Below are 24,612 nucleotides of genomic sequence, written 5' to 3'. Positions count from 1 at the left end.
TACCACCCTTGCCTCATTTACATATTTCAGTGCTTTTTCTGGATTGGGGCTAGAGAAAACTTGTCTTACATTAAGGATAGTTTTCCTTGATTGTATATGCCCCAAGCATGCTAAAGGCTACACACTATGTTTCCTGGAACTGTAGTACACCGAACTGTGTAAAACATTTCCTGGAATTAGTACTGGTGATTTTTAGTGACTAACTAACATCCTGTGAATGCTACAGTACAAAGCTCCACAAGGCTATTAGATAGGTACTGACATCCAGTGGGTAGCTTCTGAGGGTGACAGATAGAATCAAGCCACCTGTACTTCATTAACTTGTCATCTGCACTAGTTACAATCTCTTGTGCACTTCCATGAAAGCAGGTTAAGCTCTGCCTGTTTTGCCAGACCTTTGAAATGGGGATACCTCCCAGTAGGCTTCATCCATTATTTAATCATTATTGCCAAAATGTTCAAGTATGTATACTCTATACTTGTATAGGAGTATAGAGTGCTAGAAAGCATTTGATTAAATCAAATGTTTCTTATCAGTTCTCAGGTTCATTGTTGCTGGCAATCGTGTTGTTGGAAATGTGTTCCTGGGCGCTGACAGTTCAGGGTCGAAGTTGCCAGGTTAACTCCGAGCGAGTGAAATGCACGATTCCTTTTTTGTGTCAAGAGAGACACAAAGACCTCTACACTGAACTCCTAGCACCATCACAAGGACAGAGAGAAAATAGTCCCCTGAAAGCATAATGGTACTTGTTAGCAATCCTGTCCTGCTTTCACTGCTTTTTCTTTCTACATACAGGATGCAATATCCCATGAATACCATCTTTTGATTAAGCCATCAGCAAACTGGGTGGGCAATTTCTTTGACTAGGTGTAGGTAGAGCTATGTCACATAACCTCAGCTAAAATTGCCTTCCATGTAATCCTGCTATAGAGGAGTCCTAAAAAAGAAAAGAAACACACCACATTTCTTCTGTGGGAGAAAGTCTTCTGCCTCAAGATATGTGAGAAGATTTTTAGAAGTTAATGGGTTTTTGCCTTTACCAGCCAGAGTAGCCCTTTTAACCAGCTTACAATTGCTGAAATGGGAAGAGCAGCCATTTCAAAAAGCTAATATTAAATAGAGCATGCTAGGGAGTAGCAAGGAGGAAGAGCGCCAGTGATGACGTATGAACTGGGGGTGTGGGTGTGTTCCGCTTGACAGTGAGAGTTAATGCTTCTGAATAATTCCCCTTCAAAGAATATATTTCTCTATTATTTCAGATGCTAAACTTATTTGAAAGCTAAACCCTGCTAAAACCAGGATGCTGGCTAAAAATTGTGGACCAAACCCATACAGTTTCTTTAGGACAGGTTTGCATAAAACATTTGAGCATATATCTACCATAATCAGGATTAGCAATATTCTTTAAAAAACCTGAAAAGCTGAAATTGATGTGCAGTCTTCTAAATCTAGGTGGATGAGGCAAAGAAAAACACCTAACAATATGAAACGCATGATAAAATTCACAAGTAGTAGTAATACTGGCATTTATAATTTTTCAGAGGATTAAGTTAATCAACTGAGGTTTACAGGAAACTAGCAGCTTTTACAATAGGTCGAATAAACGCCTCCTGAAAATAGCTGTACTGGCAGCTGTCTAAGTTTATGAATCTGGATTTCCTGGGACAGATTCTGTAATAACTAATGGAAGATTGAAAAGTTAGTTATAGTTTATCAGAATAGATTGGTTCATTTAGATCAAAAGTATTATTTAGAGGGTATGTTAGGACTTTCTGATGTTCCTGTACTTCAGTTCTTAGCTTTTTTTCCCAAGTCTTCGGCATTAACAATGTCATAGGATAGGAATATATATATCACAATCTTTTGCAAAACGATCTGCAAAGAACTTTTCAATTTTGGACTCCATGAAAGGTCTGAAGCTTAAAAACATAGTAGACTTTCCTGTTCAAGAGGATCTTCTAGAGGTCTTCAAGATCCATTAATGTTGCTTTCACAGGGATTAGTCAAATTGTGACCTGATTTTATCCATGTTTCATTCGTAGACTCATAGAATCATAGAATAGTTTGGTAAGGAAAGGATCATAAAGATCATCTAGTTCCAACTCTCCTGCCATGGGCAGGGACACCCTCCACTACACCAGGTTGCTCAAAGTCTCATCCACCCTGGCCTTGAACACTTCCAGGGATGGGACATCCACAACTCTGGGCAGCCTGTTCCAGTGCCTCACCACCCTCTGAGTGAAAAACTTCTTCTTTAGATCTAATCTAAATCTACTCTCTCTCAATTTAAAGCCATTGTCCCTTGTCTTATCACTACACGCCCTTGTAAAAAGTCCCTCTCCAGCTTTCCTGTAGGCCCCCTTTAAGTACTGGAAAGCTGCAATAAGACCAGCCCGGAGCCTTCTCTTCTCCAGGCTGAACAGTCCCAACCCTCTCAGCCTGTCTTCATATGAGAGTTGCTCCTGCCCTCGAATCATCTTCGTGGCCCTCCTCTGGACCCGCTCCAGCAGCTGCATGTCCTTCTTGTGTTGGGGACTCCAGAGCTGAACAAAGTATTCCAGGTGGGGTCTCACGAGAGCAGAGGAGAGGGGCAGAATCACTTCCCTTCTTTGAATGCAGCCCAGGATACGGTTGGCTTTCTGGGTTGCAAGCGCATATTGCTGGCTCATGTTGAGCTTCTCATCCACCAACACTCCCAAGTCCTTTTCCTCAGGGCTGCTCTCAAGCCATTCTCCGCCCAGCCTGTACTTGTGCTTGGGATTGTCCCAACCCACCTACAAGGACCTTGCACTTGGCCTTTTTGAACTTTATGAGGTGGGCATAGGCCTAGCCCTCAGGCCTGTGAAGGTCCCTCTGGATGGCATTCCATCTGGATCCCCTGCAGGATTTGCAACCCAGCTCTACTGTTTATGGTAGGACTACTGCTCTGAGTTCCTGGTTGGTGACTCCAGGATTAATTTTTACAATCGTTAACAACAAAGTTTGAGAAGAGTGAAGACAGGAAACTTTCCATGGAGTTTGGGCATTTCCATTCACACGAGTTACCTCTAAAAAGGGACCACGCTCCTGGATCAAGATATAGCCTGAATACCCTTGTGAGTGGAAGGAGGGGGACTGGGGCACGCAGTGGCTAGTCCCTGATTTGAGTGCTTGAGTGATCAAGCTGGCGAGGTGCACCACATGTTAGCAGCTCAGTTCACATACAGCCATATTTACCAGAAGAAGTGTGCAGAAATGTCTGAGAACAGAGCCATTTATCTTCATGCAGTAAATCACTTTGATATAAAAAGAGCAGAAATACTATTAGGAACAAATGGCATTTCTAAATATTATTTCCAGTTCACAACTTTCTGTAAGTGGCTATCAAATCCTCTGAATCTGATTTTCTTCTTGCCTACAGCAATTTAACTATAGATCCATTAGTTTCAGGGTAGAAATCAAATCAGGAGAACCAGGCTCAGAAATGTTCTCTTTCTCTTCTGATCTCTGATGGCGGACGAGATCTGCAGCAAGAGCTGTCTTGCATTTATTCCAGTTTAATTTATGAGTAATTCCAAGCAAGTCAGAGGGATTGGGCTGGTAAGAGATAGAAAATAAAGGTAAGTGAGGCAGGTTTCACACTTGTTGTGGAAAAGGAAATTTTTTATTACCTTGCTACCAAGAACAGAGCTCTTATTTATTATCTATCCCCTCAAAAAAATTAAGGCTTAATCTAAGTGCAATGAAAAGCAGGTTGATCCAGTATTTTGCAACATCTTTTCCAGGAACTCAGGCTGTAGTTTCCTCCAGGGAAGATCTCCTGCGAATGATTTACACTGGGGAAGGAGATGAAAGCAGAAATCAGACATTTATTTTCTCTTATGGGAATACATCTCTCTCTCTCTCTCTCTGTGTACGTAGTATATGTATATACACACACATGCACATACACATGCACCTGCACACACATACGCACATGCACTTCCTCCAAAGCAACTTTCAACGTGTTAAAATTTTCATGAGACCATCCAAACACAAACCATCTACCATAATCAGTTGTTCTGGCTTTTTATTGAGGTGATGCCTGGTTTTCTGTATAAAGTCCTTCTGCTTCAGATATATCTTCCTAGATAACTGAAATGATTGAGGATTTCACTTCACTATTCAAGGTTTTTGCATCTTCAAAGCATTTGCTCAACATTGATTCTGGTGAAAACAGAGCAAGTCCTTGTCTTCGTAACAACACGGTAGAGTTAAAATTAGTGTGATGAGGAAAAGTTGGAGAGATGAAGAGATATGAATTAAGGAATGCGCCCAATACCACAGGTGATTTTTACTGTGCAAAAAGGATTTTGACACTAGTTCAATGTGTGAAAAACTCATTTGGAACATCAGGTTGTGAGAACAGAAATTCCTTGCAGTGATATGCAAGGCAGAAGCTGGTGATTTTGATACCAACATTAATAAGTTTTTTTAAAACTATGTTTTTATGAATAGTTGAAATCTAAAAATGTTACCATAAAAATGAGGTCACCTTACATATTGTATATGCCCATATTCAAAGCTACGTTGGAAAGAAGAGATGTATGTGTCATAAGAATAATGCAGGGAAAAAAAATCACCTGAAGTTAGAATTGGAATTTTGGTTCCTAACACAAGGATTTAAATATCATAAGAAATTTCAAGTTGACACAAGTCCTGACACTAAGAGGATGTAAAAAGATACCTCTCTACTACACACATAAACCTCCTGTTTTAAAGTGAAAGAGCGCAAAGGCAGATCCAGTGAAATCAAAACAATTCTGAAAAAAATTCCCATTTGAGGATTTTGTCGAGAGAATTCTCAGATTAGGTTACAGCAACATCACTGTTACATTTACATTGTATATTTTTGTTGTAGACAAATGCTCAAACTCACTAAAAGAAATGTGAAAAGGATGATGAAGTTAGCACAGAAAAAAAAGATGAATCAGAGTATTTATTTCTAAAGTAATTAGTTGTGAAAATGGAAAAAAAAAGCAGCACAATAGGACAAATTTAAAAGGTTCTTGCCATAATCTAAATACCTTCAGTTCTTTGTGAGATAGTGTTAAATATGTCTGAATACATTCCTTATTTAATATAATTACTTCTTTCTTCTCTATCTTGGGTAGAGAATTATCAAATACAATTTACTTCAGAATATTTTTCGGCTTCGAATGTGTGTAAAGTTTTCTGTGTAAACAGGCACAGCTACTATTGTCTTCAGTCAGATTCATAGACAGCAGAAGGAAAAGCTCCTGGCTTTTTTCAGCTAGAGTTATGCTCATATACTATGTTAACATTATGTTAGTTCAAATATTTGATTTATTTTTTGTTAATATTTGAGATCGGCCTGAGCTAGACCACTGAATCTTTACATAATAATCTATCTTTAGCCTTTTGGGAAGCTCAGGTTTGGAGAAAGATGCTTTGAGTTCTCTGTTGGTTCTGTTTGTGTGTGGCATGTAGCAGAAAAATGACCAAGAAAAGGAAAAAAATTCAGCAGCATTAAAATATTAATTTCTTTAAAAGGTGAAAGTTCATGGAAAGCAGGTGCCTAAGAAAAAAAGCCAAATACACAAAATAAAATTTGTTTTTTAGAGAATATCTGAGTTCCCTAAATTTTGCTGACAGAGAGATGACCATTCCTCAATACCTGGTGAAGAGTTCCTGGCAGCATTCAACTAGCTCTGTGCTGCTGGCAGGGAAATCTGTGGAGTTGAAGAGATTTCCTACTAAGATGTGGCAAGGGACTTCCAGACCAGGGACAGTCAGCATTCCTGTGAAGTAAGTAACAATGAAGAGGAAGATAAGACTTGGGGATGTCAGTCACCAGGGCACAGTCAGATGAAATGTTCTGGCCGATATGAAATCACCCTCCAAGATGGTTCCATAATCTTCTGTGCAAGATTAAAGCCCTTGAACTGTGGAATTTTTAAAAACACTGACTCGCTTTACAGAATTAAATTGAGGAATGACCACAAACATTTTATTTTTCTTTTTTTACATACAGAAATTAAACTGTGGTAACCTGTTACACTTAGAAAATTTTATTTTTCTATCCCTTTTAATGCTAATAGAAAGGTATGCTAATGGCTTTCCCACTGCTGGGCCTGTGTGCTCTCATTCACTAAAATGGAGCTATGCTGCATTTATAGCAGTGCAAGTAAATACAGAACCTTTCCTTTTGTTTTAAATGGAGATAGTTATGGCTTCTTTATGTTTGCTTTGCTAGATGTTCTCCAAAATCTCCTATAAACAGTAATGTCAGCATTTCTTGTCGTAATGGAGACACAAAATATGAAAGTGACAGCTCCTTCTCGTACATAGTGTTGTGGAACTCAGACACATTATTAATGTGTTCTGATCTTAACTGGGGTAGTAGAAATTGCTTGACTCTTTTACCTTCTTCTGGGCATAAGGAAAGCATTTGCCAGGGCGGGAGTGGGTAGAATGTAGTTTTCTTTCCAAAGCAGATCTTACTGTTTTGGAAAGATTTCACAGTAGCTCTTCATAATTTCATTCTTAAGGCCAGGATTGTGAAATCACAGAATCATAGAATTATACAATCATCTGGTTGGAAGAGACCCTCGAGATTATCAACCATTCACCCTGCACTGTCAGGGTCCCTAAACCATGTTGCTCAACACCAAATCCACATGGTTTTTAAACACCTCCAGGGATGGGGACTCCACCACCTCCCTGGGCAGCCTGTTCCAATACTTCACAACCCTCTCTGTAAAGAAATTTTTCCTGATATCTGACCTAAATTTCCCCTGGTGCAACTTGAGGCCATTCCCTCTCGTCCTGTCATTCATAAAGTGGGAGAAGAGACCAACACCCATCTCCCTACAACTTCCTTTCAGGTAATTGTAGAGAGTGATAAGGTCCCCCCCTGACCCTCCTCTTCTCCAGACTAAACCGTCCCAGCTCCCTCAGCCGCTCCTCATAGGACAAGTTCTCTAAACCCTTCACTAGTTTCGTTGCTCTTCTCTGAACCCGCTCCAGCACCTCAACGTCCTTTTTGAAGTGAGAGGCCCAAAACTGGACCCAGTACTCCAGGTGTGGCCTCACCAGTGCTGAGTATAGAGGGACAATCACATCCCTACTCCTGCTGGCCACACTATTTCTGATACATGCCAGGATTCCGTTGGCTTTCTTGGCTGCTTGAGCACACTGCTGGCTCATGTGACAAAATGACACATTTTATCAAGACTTCCTGATTTCTCAGTTATACAGAGTAGTGCCATGTAGAAAAACATTACGGAGGGCAGTGAGACTAATGACATTTCAAGTGTACTAGTTTTATAACCCACAGAAACAAGTGTGGGTTTATCCTTAAAATATGTGTTTCTGGTGCTGCAGCGAACGCAAAGGGATAGGGAAGCTGTGATCAAAACAGACGCACTGTTTCCAGCTACATAAAGCACCAAGATCTTTCTTCACTGAAGGAATCTGAGTGCTTTAACCTTCATTACACAATTCTTCATATTACATGCTCAGAAAAGAAAGCTGGGAAAGGGATTGTTAAATACTACGGATGCATTTTACCTGCCAAATCATATCTGGTCAATTAATCAATCTTTTGAATAATCAGTACTATGTTCTTTTTAATTTCATCCCTAAGATGGTTGTTACATTGTGATTCTTTACTCAACTTGAAGGCAAGACTTAAAAAATAAGGACCTGCCATTGAGTCCCACCTTAGGACAGTTTCATTAACTTCAATGCTCTGTAGGAATACTATCAGATCAAAATATCAATTTAACATTAAAACAAAAAGTTATTCAGTTTCCCCCTTTCTTCTTCTCTGTTACACCCTCCTTTCATTCCAATTCTCCGTTTTTGCTCTGTAATTACACCTGTATTTCTGTAGCCAATGGTGTGGAGGAGGGATTGTAACTCATCTATAACTTGCTTTCTTCATCAGTCACGTGTTACACACAAACAAAATTAAAAAAAGGTAAAATATAATGGAAGAAATAAAATAAATCTATCCATATTCCAGTTTTCAGGAACCTTCCGTCGCATATTGACTTTTAATCCTGTCAAACCCGAAAACATCAGCATTGGAGCAAGAGGAGCTGCCCGGCTGCTCCCATCGCACCAACGCGCTACTGCCCCATGGTCACCAGCTGTCAAAGACATCACGCTTGGGTACTGTACCTGCGATACAAGCTGTCATGAAACAGGCGACAGTTCCCGCAATCATTGCTCTGAAAGCACCACCAGCTATTTCCTTTTTTTTTGAGGGAGCAAGGCTTGCTAGAAAGAAAATTGAAGCGTGTGTCAAACATAAACACGTATAGATATAAAGAAGATGAACCTGCCAGCTCTCCCACAAGAGGAAATTCCCACCCTGCAGTTTGAACCAGGAGAAACAGGAGAGAAAATGAGACATTTTTAGTGGGCTGTTTGAAGGTCTAGTGCCAATGTTGGCTCTTTCTGTTAAGAACATAGCTTGTGTATAAAATGGTGACTTTTGTTTGCTTTGGCTGTTGGCATGTCTGTGCTGGCTGACGGTGGCTCTCAAAAGGTCTGGCCCTGTGGCTGGGTCCTGCTCTTCCACGTTGCCCCAATGCTGGCACTGCAGAGCCTGCCTGCGCTCTGGGGTAAAGGTGTCTGCCAGCAATTCTGGTCACCCAGTGAGGAACCCAGATGGTTTTTTTTCCATTTTTCTTTTTCTCTTGAGATCTGAAAATCTTTTTTTCCCTACAAGTCTACTGCACATATATGGCATTTTTAAGTACATAGAAAATTTTGCCTTTCAAACCAACAGGCTACAGAGACGGTTTTCTCGTGAAGCCAGAGGACTGTAGTAGCTCAGGCTCATCGTATGAGGGCTGAACAGGGAGACCTATCAGCAGGGCTTGGTCCCTTCCCTTGCCTTTAGCCCCTCACCAGTACGTCCATGCCAAAGCCTGCTCCCCTCTGGGAGCCCTTCCATGCACAGTTGTGTGCTGGGTCTTAGCAGAGCAGCTGCTTACTCAGCCCCTAATGCTGCTAAGCTTCAACCACAGCCTGTTCCTTTGGGTGTTTTCTGTGGTATTTGCTTTCCAAATAAATTGTCCACAAGAGGTGTTCTTACTCAGGCCTCCTATTACCAGTCCCAGGGAGCCGAAGTTGGCAAACCCGCAAAGAGCATAGGTGGCAATCACTTCAGAGCGAACCTGGAAAACAAACACACACCCTGTTGAGTGGTTTGAGACAGCTCATAGTGGTGTAGAGGTCTGAAAACATGGATCCAAGTGGCTCAGGGCTCCAAGTACTGAAATCACTCTGTTTTGCTTAGTTGCTACCTCGGCGTGTGGCTTTCAGCAAGGTAGGTTCAATCTCTTGCTGAAATGTACAGGCTTTCATACCCACTGCATTTGTACAGACTTATAAACCATGTGATGGTTTTATTTTTCATATATAGTGCTGTGCCTTGTTGAATTAGTCCTAGTAATTAAAGAAAGAAAAAATACTTCTTATCTTACTAGTGGCAATTTAGCTGCTGTTTTTGAAGGTAGAAATCAGAGAGCTTTAACTCAGCTTAGTTCCTAGTTGAACTGCCTCTATAACACTGTTGAAACCTCAAGTTTTGATATGTATCCCTTACATCTTCGTCCTTAAACAAGCAGAGGGCTCCATATGCAAAGCTGCTCCACCCTGTGCACAGAGGAAGAAAAGTGAAATGGATCTCCTAGAGAGTAGTACTTTGATGTGATATCAGGCAGAGGGGCATTACGATTTTGGAATCCGCATTAGTAGCTTGCTTCCTTCCTGCCTTCAGCCACCTTCCTCCCCTTGGGCAACACCATCTTAATCTGGACCTCAGAGCAGAGACAAGGTTGGGTTGGCCTTCGCCCCCATGGAGGGACTCCCTCACAGGACACAAAACTACTTTGGGTGAAATCAGGCTATGAACCTCTCAAACCTTGAGACAAATGTAGTTCAAACATTTGGGGAAAGAAGGCAAAATATCTCAGCAAATGCATTTTCGTCCCCATGGAAGCTCTGAACTTCTGTTTACTGTGTTTTAGGCCCCAGCTGAAGATGCCTGAGTGAGTGTTCTAGTAGGTTTCCTGTTTATTAGAAGTTTCGCTGTTTCCATTCCTGTTTTATGAAAACCAATTTGTAGATATTTTCAATCACTCTGCACATATGCAGGAAAATGCTTTTCAAGTACCCACTCTGCTTGCTTTTCCTAGAAAAGGCTTTGCGTACAGTGATTTCCCTGCTTTCGTTTGCACTTTCCTAGCTCTGAAAACAGGAAGCCTCGTTATTACTGACTCAGGTGAGAGAGTTCAGAAAACCACTTGTTTGCTCACTCTGACTGCATATCTGTGCCTGGATGTATTAGATAGTTCTGAGGCAGAAGAGGAATTAAAAGTGGAAGTCGAGCACACTCTCACCTGAACTGTTGTGCTGTAATTAAAATAGTTACTAGGTGATTTTTGCTAGTGTTAGGAATCAAAATTATTTTTACATCTCAGTGTTTTTTACCATGGAAGCTTGTACAGCTCTACGCAGGTATTAGAAGTGAATATGGAAGTGTTATATGACATCTTACTGAAAAAAAAAAAAAAAAAAGGAAAAAAAAGGGAAATATCTTTGACAGGATCTGAATTTTAAGGCTGACTTCCAGATTAAAAAAAAAAATATTCACTCATTCAGGAGTTCAGAGCCATATTTCCCTTGTAGAATGCAGCATGACTATAGTAGGGCAGAATAAAGGTCTATCTAGCCCGGGATCCCACTTCCAGGAATTTCAGGAACACTGGTAATGGATGCTTAGGCAAGCACGTTAGATCAGACCACCTGGTTTCCTGGCTCCACTTGTGAAATATGTAGCGGGAATAAGAAAAGCAAATGGTCAGGGACGTTTTCGGTTTAGTACGTAAGGCAGGTATCCATGGCGTCACACCAGATTAAATGAAGATTAAAAGATGTACAAAATGATGCTTCCTAATTAAGGGTCCTCTACAGTGACGACTTGTCTTAAGGAAGAAAGGCCAGTGCAGGCGTAAAGCCAGGTATGCTTTTTGTTGCCTGTGCTTAGAATGAGGACAAACTGCACAGGCTGTGATGGGGATGGCAGATGGGGGAGCAGCCATGGCTGCGAAGGTCAGCCTTGATCGCTGCGTGCTCTTTGTCTGTGTGCACTGTGCTGGGTTTGTGTGAGGGGGTTCTGGTGGCAGGAGTGGGGACTCATCCCCTGAAACTTCCCGGGCTCCAAAACCGGTCGGACCAGCATGCGCTCCGCCCGGCGGCACCCGACCTGTCCGAGCGGTGATGACAGTCACGACAGCCTCACAAAACAATGCTGTGTTTTCATAATTAAACTCTGTCACTGAAAAACATGTTTTAGAGTAATATACCGCCATCATCCCTTTGCGCCCATACTGAAAAATAAGTTGTTTCAGCAGAAAAGTATTGGATCAAATCAATCTGTAGAATAGGAAATGTTACTTACCGTCATATACTGTTTCACACCATTAATGTACATGCTCCCACCCTTTTCTCTGTTGTGAATCAGATTTGAGAGGCGCTCATAAGCCACGAATTCATTGAAGAAAGTTTTGTAACCTAGTAGTCCACCAACAACAAAACTGTCTTCCCAGTCGACTCCCATCATAAAAGAAAATGGCATGAAGACGTAAGCACAAATGTTCTGCAAAATATGTAAGACAAAGCAGGTTGAAAGATATGGTTGGTCAAAGAACAATGGCATGTGCTACGTTCTCTAAACTTAAAATAAGGATGGTTTTATTTCAGCAGAGGAAAATTGGCCTTGAATTCTTACTGCCAACATGTCTGGGAGACGGAGGGGTTTTGATAGTAAGGTATACTTGAAAGACTAACCCAAAATCTGGACATAATGAAGTAAGGTTATGTTAAAGCCAACCGTATTCTGGGCTGCATCCAAAGCAGCGTGGCCAGCAGGTCGAGGGAGGGGGTTTTGCCCCTCTACTCTGCTCTCGTGAGACCCCACCTGCAGTATCACATTCAGCTCTGGAGTCCCCAACACAAGAAGGACATGGAGCTGCTGGAACGAGTCCAGAGGAGGGCCACGAAGATGATCCGAGGTCTGGAACACCTCTGCTATGAAGACAGGCTGAGAAAGTGGGGGCCGTTCAGCCTGGAGAAGAGAAGGCTCCGGGCTGATCTTATTGCAGCCTTCCAGTACATAAAGGGGGCCTACAGGAAAGCTGGAGAGGGACTTTTTACAAGGGCATGTAGTGATAAGACAAGGGACAATGGCTTTAAATTGAAAGAGGGGAGATTTAGACTAGATCTAAGGAAGAAATTTTTCACTCTGAGGGTGGTGAGGCACTGGAACAGGTTGCCCAGAGAAGTTGTAGATGTCCCATCCCTGGAAGTGTTCAAGGCCAGGTTGGATAAGGTGCTGAGCAACCTGGTGTAGTGGAGGGTGTCCCTCCCCATGGCAGGGGGGTTGGAACTATATGATCTTTGATGTCCCTTCCAACCTAAACCATTTTATGATCCTATGATTCTATGAATTAAGTAGGTCCCTAACTTTACACCTAAAGTAAATCACAAATTTCTGTGCCTTTTTTCCCCAAGACTGGCTTCAGATAAGGCATAGCATTTGAAGCAAAGACGGAGGGTTCAGCTAAAAGAGCTGATAAAAGAATTGAGAAGTCTGATTCTTCCACTGATTAAATGAAGTGCGTTAACGAACATGTTTAATTACCAGGTTATTGGACTCCAACTGCTGTTAGCAAAAGACTTGTCTCTGCATAAAAGCTGTGCATCTGACATAATTAAAGCTGTATGTTTTTTCCTAGGATTAAAAGTTTTATACAAATTTTTTAAAAATCTGATATCACAGTGTAGCTTATTTTTATATAAGACAGAAAATAGCTCCAGCTTTGAAAGGATTTGGTCACATTGTCTTTAGTGACTGTATCTGAGGTGTTTGGGCAGCTACTATTCCTGGTTGGTTTCTCCGCCCGCAAAAGGCTAGAGGCTAGTTTCTCTCAAAACGGACGGATGGCTGAATGCAATGTGTCTGTGGGTCCTTGTGGGTTACCTATCTGTCCAAATCTTACTCCATTCAGCAGTTATTAAGGTATCAGCCCTTGCATGAGTGTGGCTGAGGTGTGCATACTTGTGTCTTTCCTCTGCTGTGTCTGCGCAGTGGGATAACCTGTGGAACCCGTGGGGGTAACATGTTGCTAAAGCCACATCTGCTGTGAGTGTCTATTCACTGTTGCAGCACCTTTATCGCAACGCGATACGCGTTGTTTCACATAGCGCTTTTACTAGGAGCTTGCAAAACAAAAAGCCCAAAACCATTGAACTAAGATTGTTGTATTAGGTCAAAAATGATGTATTGACCCGGGTTAAAAAAGAAGTCGTCTTTAAAACCTGTTTGCTCAGCTGAGTGATTTAGGTGCAGTGTTACAGCTTAATTGTGTTGAGAACTAAGCGTTATCGAGAACGCGCTGGCGTTGCCCCAGTGTCCTTATCTAAGTGAAGCTAGCGAGCATAAAGAACTTTGTGGGGCTCTCTGAAGCTAAAGCCACGTTAACGTTTGCTCTGAAGGAGATGTTAATGGCTTGGCACGTGTGTAACCGACAGATTTGTTGCACTGCCAAGTCAGAGGAGGCAGGTATTAGCATACAATGCTCTGTAAACATACTCTGCTAGTTAGCAAAAGCACCACAGAGGGAAGCTATACGTGGACTAATGGATACAGAAATATTTACATGGCAACGATTTTCCTTTGGCTGTAGAGACAGTTTCAAGAACATGCACATAAAAATATACGGGTTTAGATCATATTAAAAAAAACCAAAACCAAAACTCCACCCCACAACAAAATCACACAGACACTTAATTTGAGACAAACAAATTATGCATGTATATAAGCTGCGTGAAGGACCTGAAGACCATACCTCAAAGTTCAGCTGTGGATAGTCAAAGAGATTGCCCACCCAAGAAAGTGCTGAGTCAAGGAAAGCCAGCAGGGCAAGAAAGGAGATCAGATTCACGGCGATGTTGGCCACCAGCAGGATGGACGTAGAGGCACCTTGACTGGCTGCTTCCAGCAGGTTCTTTGATTCACTTTATCAATGAAAAGGAAACCAGAGTGTGAACATTTTTTAATTCAAGGACAGATCATAGAACTAGAAGTTTCACTGACTTGATTAGAAATGTACTAGTGAACCTGTCCACTTACAGGGAAAACAGTGATGAGGTGGAAAGGGTTTTCACTCTTGATCCTCATGGGAGCCATTGGGAGGGTATGCTTTTGGTGCCCTGAGGATGAATTCCAGCACGCTTGGGGTTGGGCAAGCTCTGGATCAGGTCTCAGCACTGTGACAGCCTGTGGCACCACTGCGATGGGGCAGTAGGCACGGCTCTTCTTGCAGGCAGCCCTTGCGGAGATGCCTGAGCTGCTCAGGAACAGCTCCTTACAAGCCGTTTTGTCTTGCCTGTCATTGTCAAGACAAGTGAGTCTCCCTGCAGATGGCAACAAGTTCACTGCTGTCATTGTTGAAATGATCACTCCGCCTTTGCTTTTGTACGTTTGCATTTACAGATTTGTTACAAAAGCAAAGACAGCAAAAGAGCAAATGGGAAGGCTGCTCAATGGCTCACTTCAGGTAGACATTTCTCTCTTCCTTTGGAGGGTTTATTGGCTGGCCCAGGTCCTTGGCATCTCTCTACCTGTCCTCATGGGTAGTGATAACTCAGAAACACGGAATCATTTCGGTTGGAAAAGACCCTTAAGATCATCGAGTCCAACCAGAAACCTACCACTGCCAAGTCCACCACTAAACCATGACTCTAAGCGCCACATCTACACATCTTTTAAATACCTCCAAGGACGATGACTCAACCACTTCCCTGGGCAGCCTGTTCCAATGCTTGATAACCTTTCCAGTGAAGAAATTTTTCCTACTACCCAATCTAAACCTGCCCTGGCTCAGCTTGAGGCCATTTCCTCTCATCCTATCACAGGGGAAAAAAACCCCAATCAACTACTATCATCTGCACAGTCCAGAGCCAAATGCACTCAAGAAGAATGGGCACACAGACAACACACACTTCTCTCCTTACTTTAGTACTCTGTGCAAGACACGTGTATACTAAATATGCACTTGGAACACGCAGATGAGAATTATGTACAAACTCAAACCACGGAGACTACTTTCTGAGGCTTAATGGTAAATCTGTCTTTGGTGAATAAACAATTTGGTCACCTCCACTAAAAGAATTTATTTCTGTCATATATGATATTACACGGAGCAAGGATTCTTGTCCTTCACATTGCAATGCAGCATGCTGCACCTGAATTCACAAACTACTCATTTGGGGTATACTGATATGTAATTAATTTGTTGTTTGCACGTCTACCATGTACTAAACCTAAAGCTTATGTGTGAGGAGTTATTTTCCCAAATCTCATTTTTGCATGAGAATTACTATCAACTAAAGCCTGGATCGACTTACCCTTTTGCCATTCGTAGGCTGCTGCTCAGAGTTACTGTAGGCTTTTCAGTTTCAGGCCAGAATAGTTTGGAGGTGGCTAATGATGCTGGTGCTGACATGACAGAAGCAGTCAGTAGGTGAGAGGCAGAAACCTAGAATTCCAGGTGATAGAAAATATGCTGGAATAACCACATCATGGACAAACATGGAGGAAAGCAATTAATATTAGATACTTGGATGATTTTTCTACAGAGAATCATTAAAAAGTTTGCATTGCTCATAAGGAAGAGAATGAGCAATACAGGAGAAAAGCAATAGGAGACAGGAAAAGTCTAAGTAGTGGAAAGTGAAGTAATCTTTCTAAGAGGCAAACTGCTTCACTCCTCTCTAGTGGCAAGCCAGAAGGCAAAAGAAACCAAAAAATGGCAGGTGCGTTGAGTGCAGCCGGGTGTAGCAATAGCAGAGCCGGTGAGTGAGAGCCAGCCTTCCTTAACACCCTCTGTAGGCTTTGCAGTGGCAGAAATTTGTTTTTGTTCCTTGACATTGTGTTTAAAAAAAAATTTACATTTGTGTTTAAAAAAAAAATTTACAATTTACTAACATAAATTCTTATATTCCCCTTTCAGCCCTTGTTCCACAGATTTCTACACAAAACAACTTCTTTGCTAACTTCTGCAGTATTTCTCTCTCTCCTTTTCTTGTCTTACTCCCTCTGTCTTTTTGGCCAATCGTCCCTTTTTGCCTCTGCCTCTCCACTGTATTTTATTCAGATATGGAACTAATATGTTTATCAACCATCCCTCAATGACTCTGATCATGTCACATCTTCAGTCCTGTTTTTCTGGCTTTGTGCTACCAGCCGCTTAGCAGACGAGACATTTGCCACCCATGTTTGTACAGCATCACCAGAACCTCAGTCGCAAGTCAACCCTTTAGCCTCATATGGCTAGCAACAGTTCCTGAAGGACTTTATCTCTGTCACTGCCACAGAAGTGATAGGGCTGATCAGTTCGTATATTCATATGTCATTACGTCTGAACTGTAGGAAAAGTATACAAATCAGTCATTTCCTTGCAGTTATGGCAGTAAGTCTGTATTACTTAGGCAGATGTTTGTGCTACTTAACAGTATCTTCTAGATCAGATCTTGATATCCTTTTTACTGTCAGCAGACAGGAGATTTTTATGGCTAATACCTTCAGAAAAAGAATTTATGGGAATGGTGCAGTTATACTTCAAAGCATTTTAGCTGAGCTTCTATACTCACATGATTTCAGATGAACAGTGTATTTTCCATTTCTCTTTCCCCATCTTACCCCAAAAGAAATATATGCTCCTAAGACACTTCCAGCGATAGTTGAGAATCCAGCTGTCATGACTGCATGGAGTTCAGATTTAGTGATGTATGGTAAGTATGGCCGTACCAAGAGAGGAGACTCTGTCTGGAAGTGAAAAACAACTACCAAATTAAGAATTTCCTAATAAATCCTCAAAGGTTTCTTCTATCAACAGGGCAGAAAAATGAGTAGCTGTATGATATTTTCTTAGGTGTCTGACTACTTAATCTTAGTGCTAATGAGTGCTCTGAATATTAATAGGTTGGGGTTTTTTTACCCCTAGAAGGGAAATTGTACCAACATTCATCTTGTCTGAAGACAATTCTTGCTGATTTACCATCTCCCCAAAGGCCCAATGAAATTGTCAAGAAATGCTAATCCAATTCTGAGTAAGTTAGGGACAGCCACAGGTTTGAGCTGCAGGTAAGTCTGTGCATCAAGGGAAGCATGCATGCCAGTCACTATGGGTAGTTTAAAGCTCTGACATCCTCTGGCATGTGTGTGAGCACATCCTAAAGGCAGTGTCATGCAAAGGTACCAGTTTAAATCTTAAAGTGGTGTGATAAAATGATGCACCATTACTAAATAACTGATATGCTTTTGGGCCGCTTTTGGGCTTGGATGCTACTTGGTGATCTTTCCACACTGCTTTGAAGCCTGGGACAGGCACTGCTACAGTGCGAGTTTAATGGATTTTCAATTAAAGTAGACTGTCAGGCCCTGTTCCATGCTTTTTTGGATATTGCCTTGCACAGCCAGCCATGGATCTTAGTTTTCTGCATTGTCCGTCTCTCCCTCTCCTAAGCGGCTGAGGGAGCTGGGACGGTTTAGTCTGGAGAAGAGGAGGCTCAGGGGGGACCTTATCACTCTCTACAATTACCTGAAAGGAAGTTGTAGGGAGATGGGGGTTGGTCTCTTCTCCCATGTTATGAATGACAGGACGAGAGGGAACGGCCTCAAGTTGCGCCAGGGGAAATTTAGGTCAGATATCAGAAAAAATTTCTTTACAGAGAGGGTTGTGATGTATTGGAACAGGCTGCCCAGGGAGGTGGTGGAGTCCCCATCCCTGGAGGTGTTTAAAAACCATGTGGATTTGGTGTTGAGGAATATGGTTTAGGGACCCTGAATGGTTGGACTCGATAATCTTGAAGGTCTGTTCCAACCAGACGATTCTATGATTCTATGATTCTATGATTCCTGCCCTTGCCCACCTCATAAGCCCTCTTTTTATCCCATTTGCTGTTTCAAACAAAAAAAAACCCTGAAATTGTTATTTCTGCATAGTCTTGGAGGAGCCTGGTAGCCATTTTAAGGGAGATCTATCACCTCTATTTATGCTTGACTTTCTTTTGGGAAAACATATGGTTCCCAAAACCCACCCCATTGTGCACCACTGCTGACGTATGAACTTACTGGAATTCTGGAAATCAACCACCAGTCCTGCTGTACTGCAGTTCTAGCTTCATATGAAACAATGATTTTTTATACACAGATGCTCACTGAGCAGCAACATTTCACAATATTCAGTAATCCTCTGCTAGCACGTTTTTCTGCGGTCCAACTCACCTGTCCCACAAATATGTTACCCGCAGCTACCAGAGACTCAACAGGAGTTGTCCCCATGAAAATTTGCATTATCCAACCAACCTAAAATGATTAAAAAAGAAAAAACACCACCACATTGGTCTGCCTATTCTGTGCACTTCTTGAATTAATCATGCCAATGTAAGAGCTCCGAGACACTATACAGTATTTCCTCAGTTAATGATTTCACCTTCAAGGTATGGCACATTCATTTAATAGTAGCACATTGAAATAAGCCAGAGGAGGAATAATTTAACAGAATTGATAGTACCCCAGGTACCTCTTAGGCACTAAATTGTTAAAAAAAATTAGTCAAAGCAGATATTGTGATGTGTCCTTATTACTTAGGTACCTGTCCAAAGGGCTTTGGATCATACGAAGGGAAAAAAATATGTGAAATTCCAATTAAGACTAAAAATGCCTCGCAGAAATCTTAGCACACTGTTTCAGCTAGGTGAGGTTTGTGGTGCTTATGTGACAATCCTGTGAATGAGAAGGACAAAGGACTTTTTAAGGGTATCTTCAAACAACGTTTAACTACCACCATACAGGAAGATCTTTTCCCTCATATGGTTAAGTTCATGGGGTGGACAGAGCAGGAAGTAGACTCTCTGTGGACTTGCTCTTATCTTAGTGGACACTGGCACTGGACCTAGGACCTGACAGAAACGAACACTTAGACCATGAGGTGAGGAACCAGCCTCTGATCTGATTCTGGGGATCTGTGAGAGGAAGATACATGCAATTGCTACTGCAATGCTTAGTAGAAAGCAGAAACCCACTGCCTGTGATGTAAACTCCATCCTGCACTTTGGGAGCTGGGAGAGGGGCAGGGAGAAAGGAAGATTTAAGCAAGTGTGGCATCTGAGAAATTCTAACGTTAGCCAGCCAAATCTAACAATTATTGTGCTGTTAGGAATAAAACCAGGGGGGAGGAAAGTGTGCTATGTGATGCCAACTAGAATTTTGCAGTGGTAACATCTGGAGCTATTTCCAGGTTAAAAATAAAGAATTACTTTTCATATGTCTACCCCTGCCAAGCTTGGTCAGGGTCAATGCTACAGTTTGGCTTCATGTGTTCAAGAAATGTCCTGTACTACGCAAATGAGTACCTACTGGCAAAATTTCATACCTTTCCAACGAGCCACTGCATGAATCCAACGTGGTAAAGCATAGACATTACTGTGCTGAAGAAGACCACAATTGGCAGGACCTGATTTGGAGACACAAAATTATTAACACTTCTAGAGTGGTTTTCTTTTCCTTGATTCTGTAAGCCATTTAATTTTTGAAAACGATGCTTTTTTTTTTTTTGAGACACACTTAAAGGTATTGAAAACTCACCGTTAAATTAACACTGTAAAGTTTTTAACCTTCTAGACTCATTGTTTATGTTTGTGCTGAAATTAACTATTTTTCACATATCTACATTGCTCTCTAAAAGTACTGCAATAGCTTTGAAACTGTCTGGTTTAACGTGATACTCATTCGTTTATAGCCATGTTTAAATCAGCTCAAACATTTACTGGGCAATGGCATCTACAAAGACTTGGATATGTACATCTGTAGACTTCGAAAACCATGAACAGAAACATACACAGCGGGACAGTGGCATAGAATTCAGAGCTCAACTTCTCTGCTTCTGTGCTTAAAACACCCGGTTTAGACTGCTATATAAGCAGAAGTTGAAGAGATTTTGAAGGGGATTGCAGCTGACTTGAGTTCACAGAGTCAAGGGAAGCTGCCTTAGAAAGTCCATACTGTGTAGCTACCTTTTAATAACACACTGTAGAAAAATCCTCTTTTATTCTGCTCTATTTATAACACTGATTATAATGCTGATGTGGAGTATTCGAGAGCTCTGTAACTGTATGCAGAGACAGAATCTGCTTAAAAATAAGTTCACAGGTGCATATTTACTAAATACAAGAAGTCAATACACATCTCTTTCAGTGGGGACTGGAGGAAAAATGTTTTCCTTAAACGTAATTTAAAAGAACTGCATGAATGCCTAACCCACTGTCTGATGGTTACTAAATGTGTTGGGTTTTCATCCTGAATAAAACTAATATCACTTGATTCTCAAGAATGTTAAACACACAGGATCTCAGCATTTTCATGCTGGTATACAACAGGAAGAAAAATCCCCCCCCAAAGGTCCAAAATTAGGCAGATGTATTAGTTACAGTTGAAACAGTACCACTAACTGTAGGAAGCTTTTAGGTGTGTTCAACAGAGGGCATAATGCATTATAAATAGAAGCAAGGAACAGAATGAGAAAGAACAAAACCTTTGTTAGTTCAGACCTTTTCAGTAAACAGAAGCCGTGTCTTTCTAGAGGAGAGTTAGTACTATCAGCAATTTTGATGAAGGTTTGGAAACTCAATTTAAATGATCAGAACTTTTCACTGAAAGGAGAGAGTGCAATTGACAGACACCATTGTGCTCTTCAACAAGTTAGTATGAGGGCTGCTTCCCCTAGTTTGATTCTCTGATCTTTCTCATGACCTTCTCAGGATGATTTGTCATGCAGGGATGGCAGAAAGTTTAGTTCAGTAAAAGCAAAACCTTTCTCCTCTGTCTTTTATCTCCTGCCATTTCCTCTCCCTGTTCCTAAGCTAGCCAGAGAGACATCTGGCTCCCAGCCTACTCCATACCCCAGCACAGTAGGGACTGCCGTGATGCCTGTAGGAAAATGGGTCTGGAGAGGCAGTGGACAGTCCAGTCAATTGTCTGTACTGGACGCTAAAAACCATAAGCGAGCGTCCTCCTGTTTTTCACTCCAAACAGATGAGAAAAGCTCTCAGGTGTTACCGTGGTTTGGTTTTAGCTGAAGGAGAGAGAAGACTCTTCTGCCTAAGCTGGGTGACAGCTGATACCTTTCGGCCTGTTTCTTGTGCACATTCCTCTCAAATACCTCACATAACTTTAAAACATGCCTTTCAATTTTTCAGGCATTTCTAGATGAAGCATTCATCTTTACAAAACAGGGAGCTTGTTTTCTAGTTACAATCATTTGTTCCTTGACTGCATTAAAGAGTTGGGCCAATTTTGTAACTAAACCCTCCTGCCTAAATCCTCAGTGACTTAGTGTGTTACCTACTATGTTAAGTCTTCATGAGAAAAGCACAGCAACCATTTAATAGGTAAGTAATTGTAATGTTTTGTCATGTTCGGGCTAGCCTTTTTGTAAGGCATAACAAAATCATATGGAAAACATTGGCAAATTACTACTCTAAAATAAGCAGAACGTAAATAATCTATTTGCAACACATCACATTGCAGCGGGTTTTCAATTGCCTTGTTTGCAGAGACAAACACAACGAAAAGCACTTAACATGAAGCAACTAGTTCAACTGAAAAAAAAAAACAGAACTCTTTTACAGAAAGGCTCCCCATGGTCTTAATACACTAAAGTGTAAAGTCCGTGGAGTTCTGTCCCATGTCTATATGGAGCAGCCACCTCCTCCCTACCAGCCACGAGGAGCTTTGCCTTCGTGCTGGCCCCATGTGGAGTTGCACATTGCAGGTGGCACAAGAGTGAGAAAACTAGTAAGCCAGGAGTGTCTTCTCCCACTCCCCATCATCTCCTTCCCCCTCTTTCCAGTGACAAAACCAGGGGAGAAGATGGCATGGGGTCAATAACATCAGAGGGCTCCCTCTGAGGGCTTTAGGGCTTTTGGGTAACAAGGTGTGTGTGTCTGGGCAATACCTCGATGGCAAAGAGCTGTTCAAGGGCATGGGAGAGGGAGTGGAAAGCTCTCGGGGTGCTCCAGGGACAGGCAGGCACCTGGCAAAGAATCCAGAGGGTGAAGGGAGCCCAGGCCAGGAGCAGGTCTTGGGAGGGTGGAAGGAATCCAGCCTTGGAGCTGCAGGTACAGGACCTGGGGAGGTGAGAAGGGGAACACACCATGCAAACCTTTGTATTTGAAGAGGGATCTGAATGGCTAGAGGACCAGGAGGGATAGGCATATGTACGTGGAGGCAGGACTGTTAGGAAAACAAAAGGCAGGGTGATGATCCAAGGAGTCTGCGAACAGTTTCTCTCTGTAACTATGAGGCTGTCGCACACTCTGCATTGTGTAGGAATATCTGCACAGCAGGAGGAGGTCATGGTGGAACATCAGCCTTAACTGGCAGGGAAAGAAAAGCTCTTAAAACTCACTCTTCTGTCTCATGGACTCTCAGTTCCCTCTTTCTACTGTACTGCCCTTATTCTCTGAGGGCAAGAGTCTGCCTCAAAGATGTGTGTACTCTGAGCAAGAGGTGACAAAGAGATCGTCTCCCAACTTGCTTCTGCTATTAAAAAATTCACCAGTTTAATCTGGATATACACACACCATTACAGCCTGCAGGTGGAGACAGTTGCCAACTCCAAGAAAAGTGGGGAGAGAATCGCAAAAGGAAATAGGACAGGGAAGTCAGATAGACTTCAGCTGTAGCAGAAGCCTGCTCCTCAAAAAGGGCTAGTGTGTTTCCATATGGGAGGAGTGGATGGATCCTGCAGTGTGATTATACCTGCATGGTTAAACTATTAGAATTATATTTCTTGCTGTGGACAAACTTGTGTGGAAGTTTAATCTGCAACATCTATAGCTCCTGATACCTATAAATAGTCAAGTTATAACTGATGAATAAATTTAATGAGCATTCTGAAAAATCCCATATTTCAATGAAGAATTGATATTAAAGAGCTATTTAGAATTGCATTTATGTGGCCTACAAATGTTGCATTTAATGCTTCCCATAACATAACCTCTAAGAAAATAAATCCTTTAACTGGTATTTTTTATAAAATGGGTTATGTCATATTTATTATCAGTTCTGCAATATGGTTTGACCTTACTAAAGAGCTACTTTAAGACCATGGTTATTGCCTATGCTACATCCAGGGCAGGGAATTGAAATTGTTGGCTGCTCACAACTCCTCTCTCGTTTGTGGCTTGATGTTCAGCTTTTCCCTTATGTTCCTTTAAAGGAGAAGTTGCTACTGATGTTCAAGGAACACCCCGGTTTCAGACACTCCTAAAGCCTGACCTTCAAAGCAAAGCCTTCCTCAGGGAGCCAAAATCCTCCTGGCTCAGAAAGGAAGCTGCTGATATAACAGAAGTCTAATTCCCTGCTTGCTCAAAGCAAACTTTGCCTTTCGTAGTCAAAAGGATAGATGACTTAGTACTAAGAGGTTTTTTCTGACTACTTAAGTACTTGGGTGTGCTTGTTTATGCGGGCAAGTGGTTTTTTTCAGAAGTCTGAGACCCTGCACCTGCATACACACACACGCGTTTAAAATAACCTAGTTCATGCATGCAAATGGTTGTATTTATAACTAATTAGGGATTCTAAGATTATGTGCCCAAAGGCTGCAGTAGGACTGGTCAGAATGCCCAGTGGGTGCACGCAAGGGATGTGTCTGCCCTAGTAACTGTGTCCATCTAAGTAGCAAAAAACTGAGGCATCCCAGCATACTGCTAAGGATACAGTATGGGCGCAACTCGGCTTTGACAGTTTTCTGCAAAGACATACCCTATTACATGTCTACTCTCTCTCAAGAGAGTGTTAAGCTGAAATTGAGACATTTCTCTTCTGGAGGGCACTTCGAAATATCTTGGGGCAAGATTTGGGCAGCCCAGTGCTACATGCAAACCTCATAAAATATCTGAAAGAAACAAAGCACTTTTGACCATCTTCATCTCTAAACAAATTACAAGTGTTTCAAGAGAGAATAGGCTGGCTTTCACTCACTGATGCTGGAAGAGAGAAATCTCTTTCTACAAGAGGAGCAGATGGAGCATGTTTCGGTGCTGCTGTGCACTTGTCTGCCACTATTTACCATATATATTCCTATACTAAGACATATGCAGCTCTGAAAATCAGCTCATGGCTTTTGCTTTCTTGTTTTTCAGTGTGAAAATAACCTACTTGTCCCTGTTAACCTCTTCCAGAAATTCCACGTCTTTTGCTGGCTTATCCCATAGAATAAGACTAATGGATGTGTGCGTTCACAGAAGCAAATTTGTGATTGTCTGGTCCCTAGTTATGGCTTTAGCCAGCTACGTACATTGCATCACCACTGAGACATGAAAAAAATTATCTTGAAAAAATAATATTCACAAGGCATTGTGGAAAAACACAGGAAAAACAGCATGGGGGTGTGAATTAAACAATTTTACCCCTAAAATATGTAATTGTGAATGTAAATTGACATCCAAGTGATCAATAGAGTAAAAGTGAGAGGAGACTGAAA

The 24,612-nt window shown here is 41.8% G+C and overlaps 1 protein-coding gene across 1 annotated transcript in view; it reads right to left on the bottom strand.

Moving 5' to 3' along the window:
- Positions 1 to 3,713: 3,713 nt before the first annotated feature.
- Positions 3,714 to 24,612, bottom strand: part of SLC28A3 (solute carrier family 28 member 3) — a 45,156-nt gene continuing 24,257 nt past the window's right edge. Inside the window, exons 9-18 of the mRNA XM_009988190.2 lie at positions 19,501 to 19,581; positions 18,351 to 18,431; positions 16,764 to 16,889; positions 15,470 to 15,600; positions 13,909 to 14,077; positions 11,460 to 11,657; positions 9,090 to 9,171; positions 8,168 to 8,266; positions 5,658 to 5,781; positions 3,714 to 3,816 (exon numbers count right to left, since the gene is read on the bottom strand). Coding sequence (XP_009986492.2) covers positions 3,714 to 3,816; positions 5,658 to 5,781; positions 8,168 to 8,266; positions 9,090 to 9,171; positions 11,460 to 11,657; positions 13,909 to 14,077; positions 15,470 to 15,600; positions 16,764 to 16,889; positions 18,351 to 18,431; positions 19,501 to 19,581 — 1,194 coding nt within the window. The remainder of the gene's footprint in view (positions 3,817 to 5,657; positions 5,782 to 8,167; positions 8,267 to 9,089; positions 9,172 to 11,459; positions 11,658 to 13,908; positions 14,078 to 15,469; positions 15,601 to 16,763; positions 16,890 to 18,350; positions 18,432 to 19,500; positions 19,582 to 24,612) is intronic.

Source organism: Tauraco erythrolophus, chromosome Z (genome assembly GCF_009769465.1).
Source record: "Tauraco erythrolophus isolate bTauEry1 chromosome Z, bTauEry1.pri, whole genome shotgun sequence".
Lineage (NCBI taxonomy): Eukaryota > Metazoa > Chordata > Aves > Musophagiformes > Musophagidae > Tauraco > Tauraco erythrolophus.
Note: the sequence above shows the minus strand (reverse complement) of the source record. Positions and strands in the feature narration are given on the sequence as shown.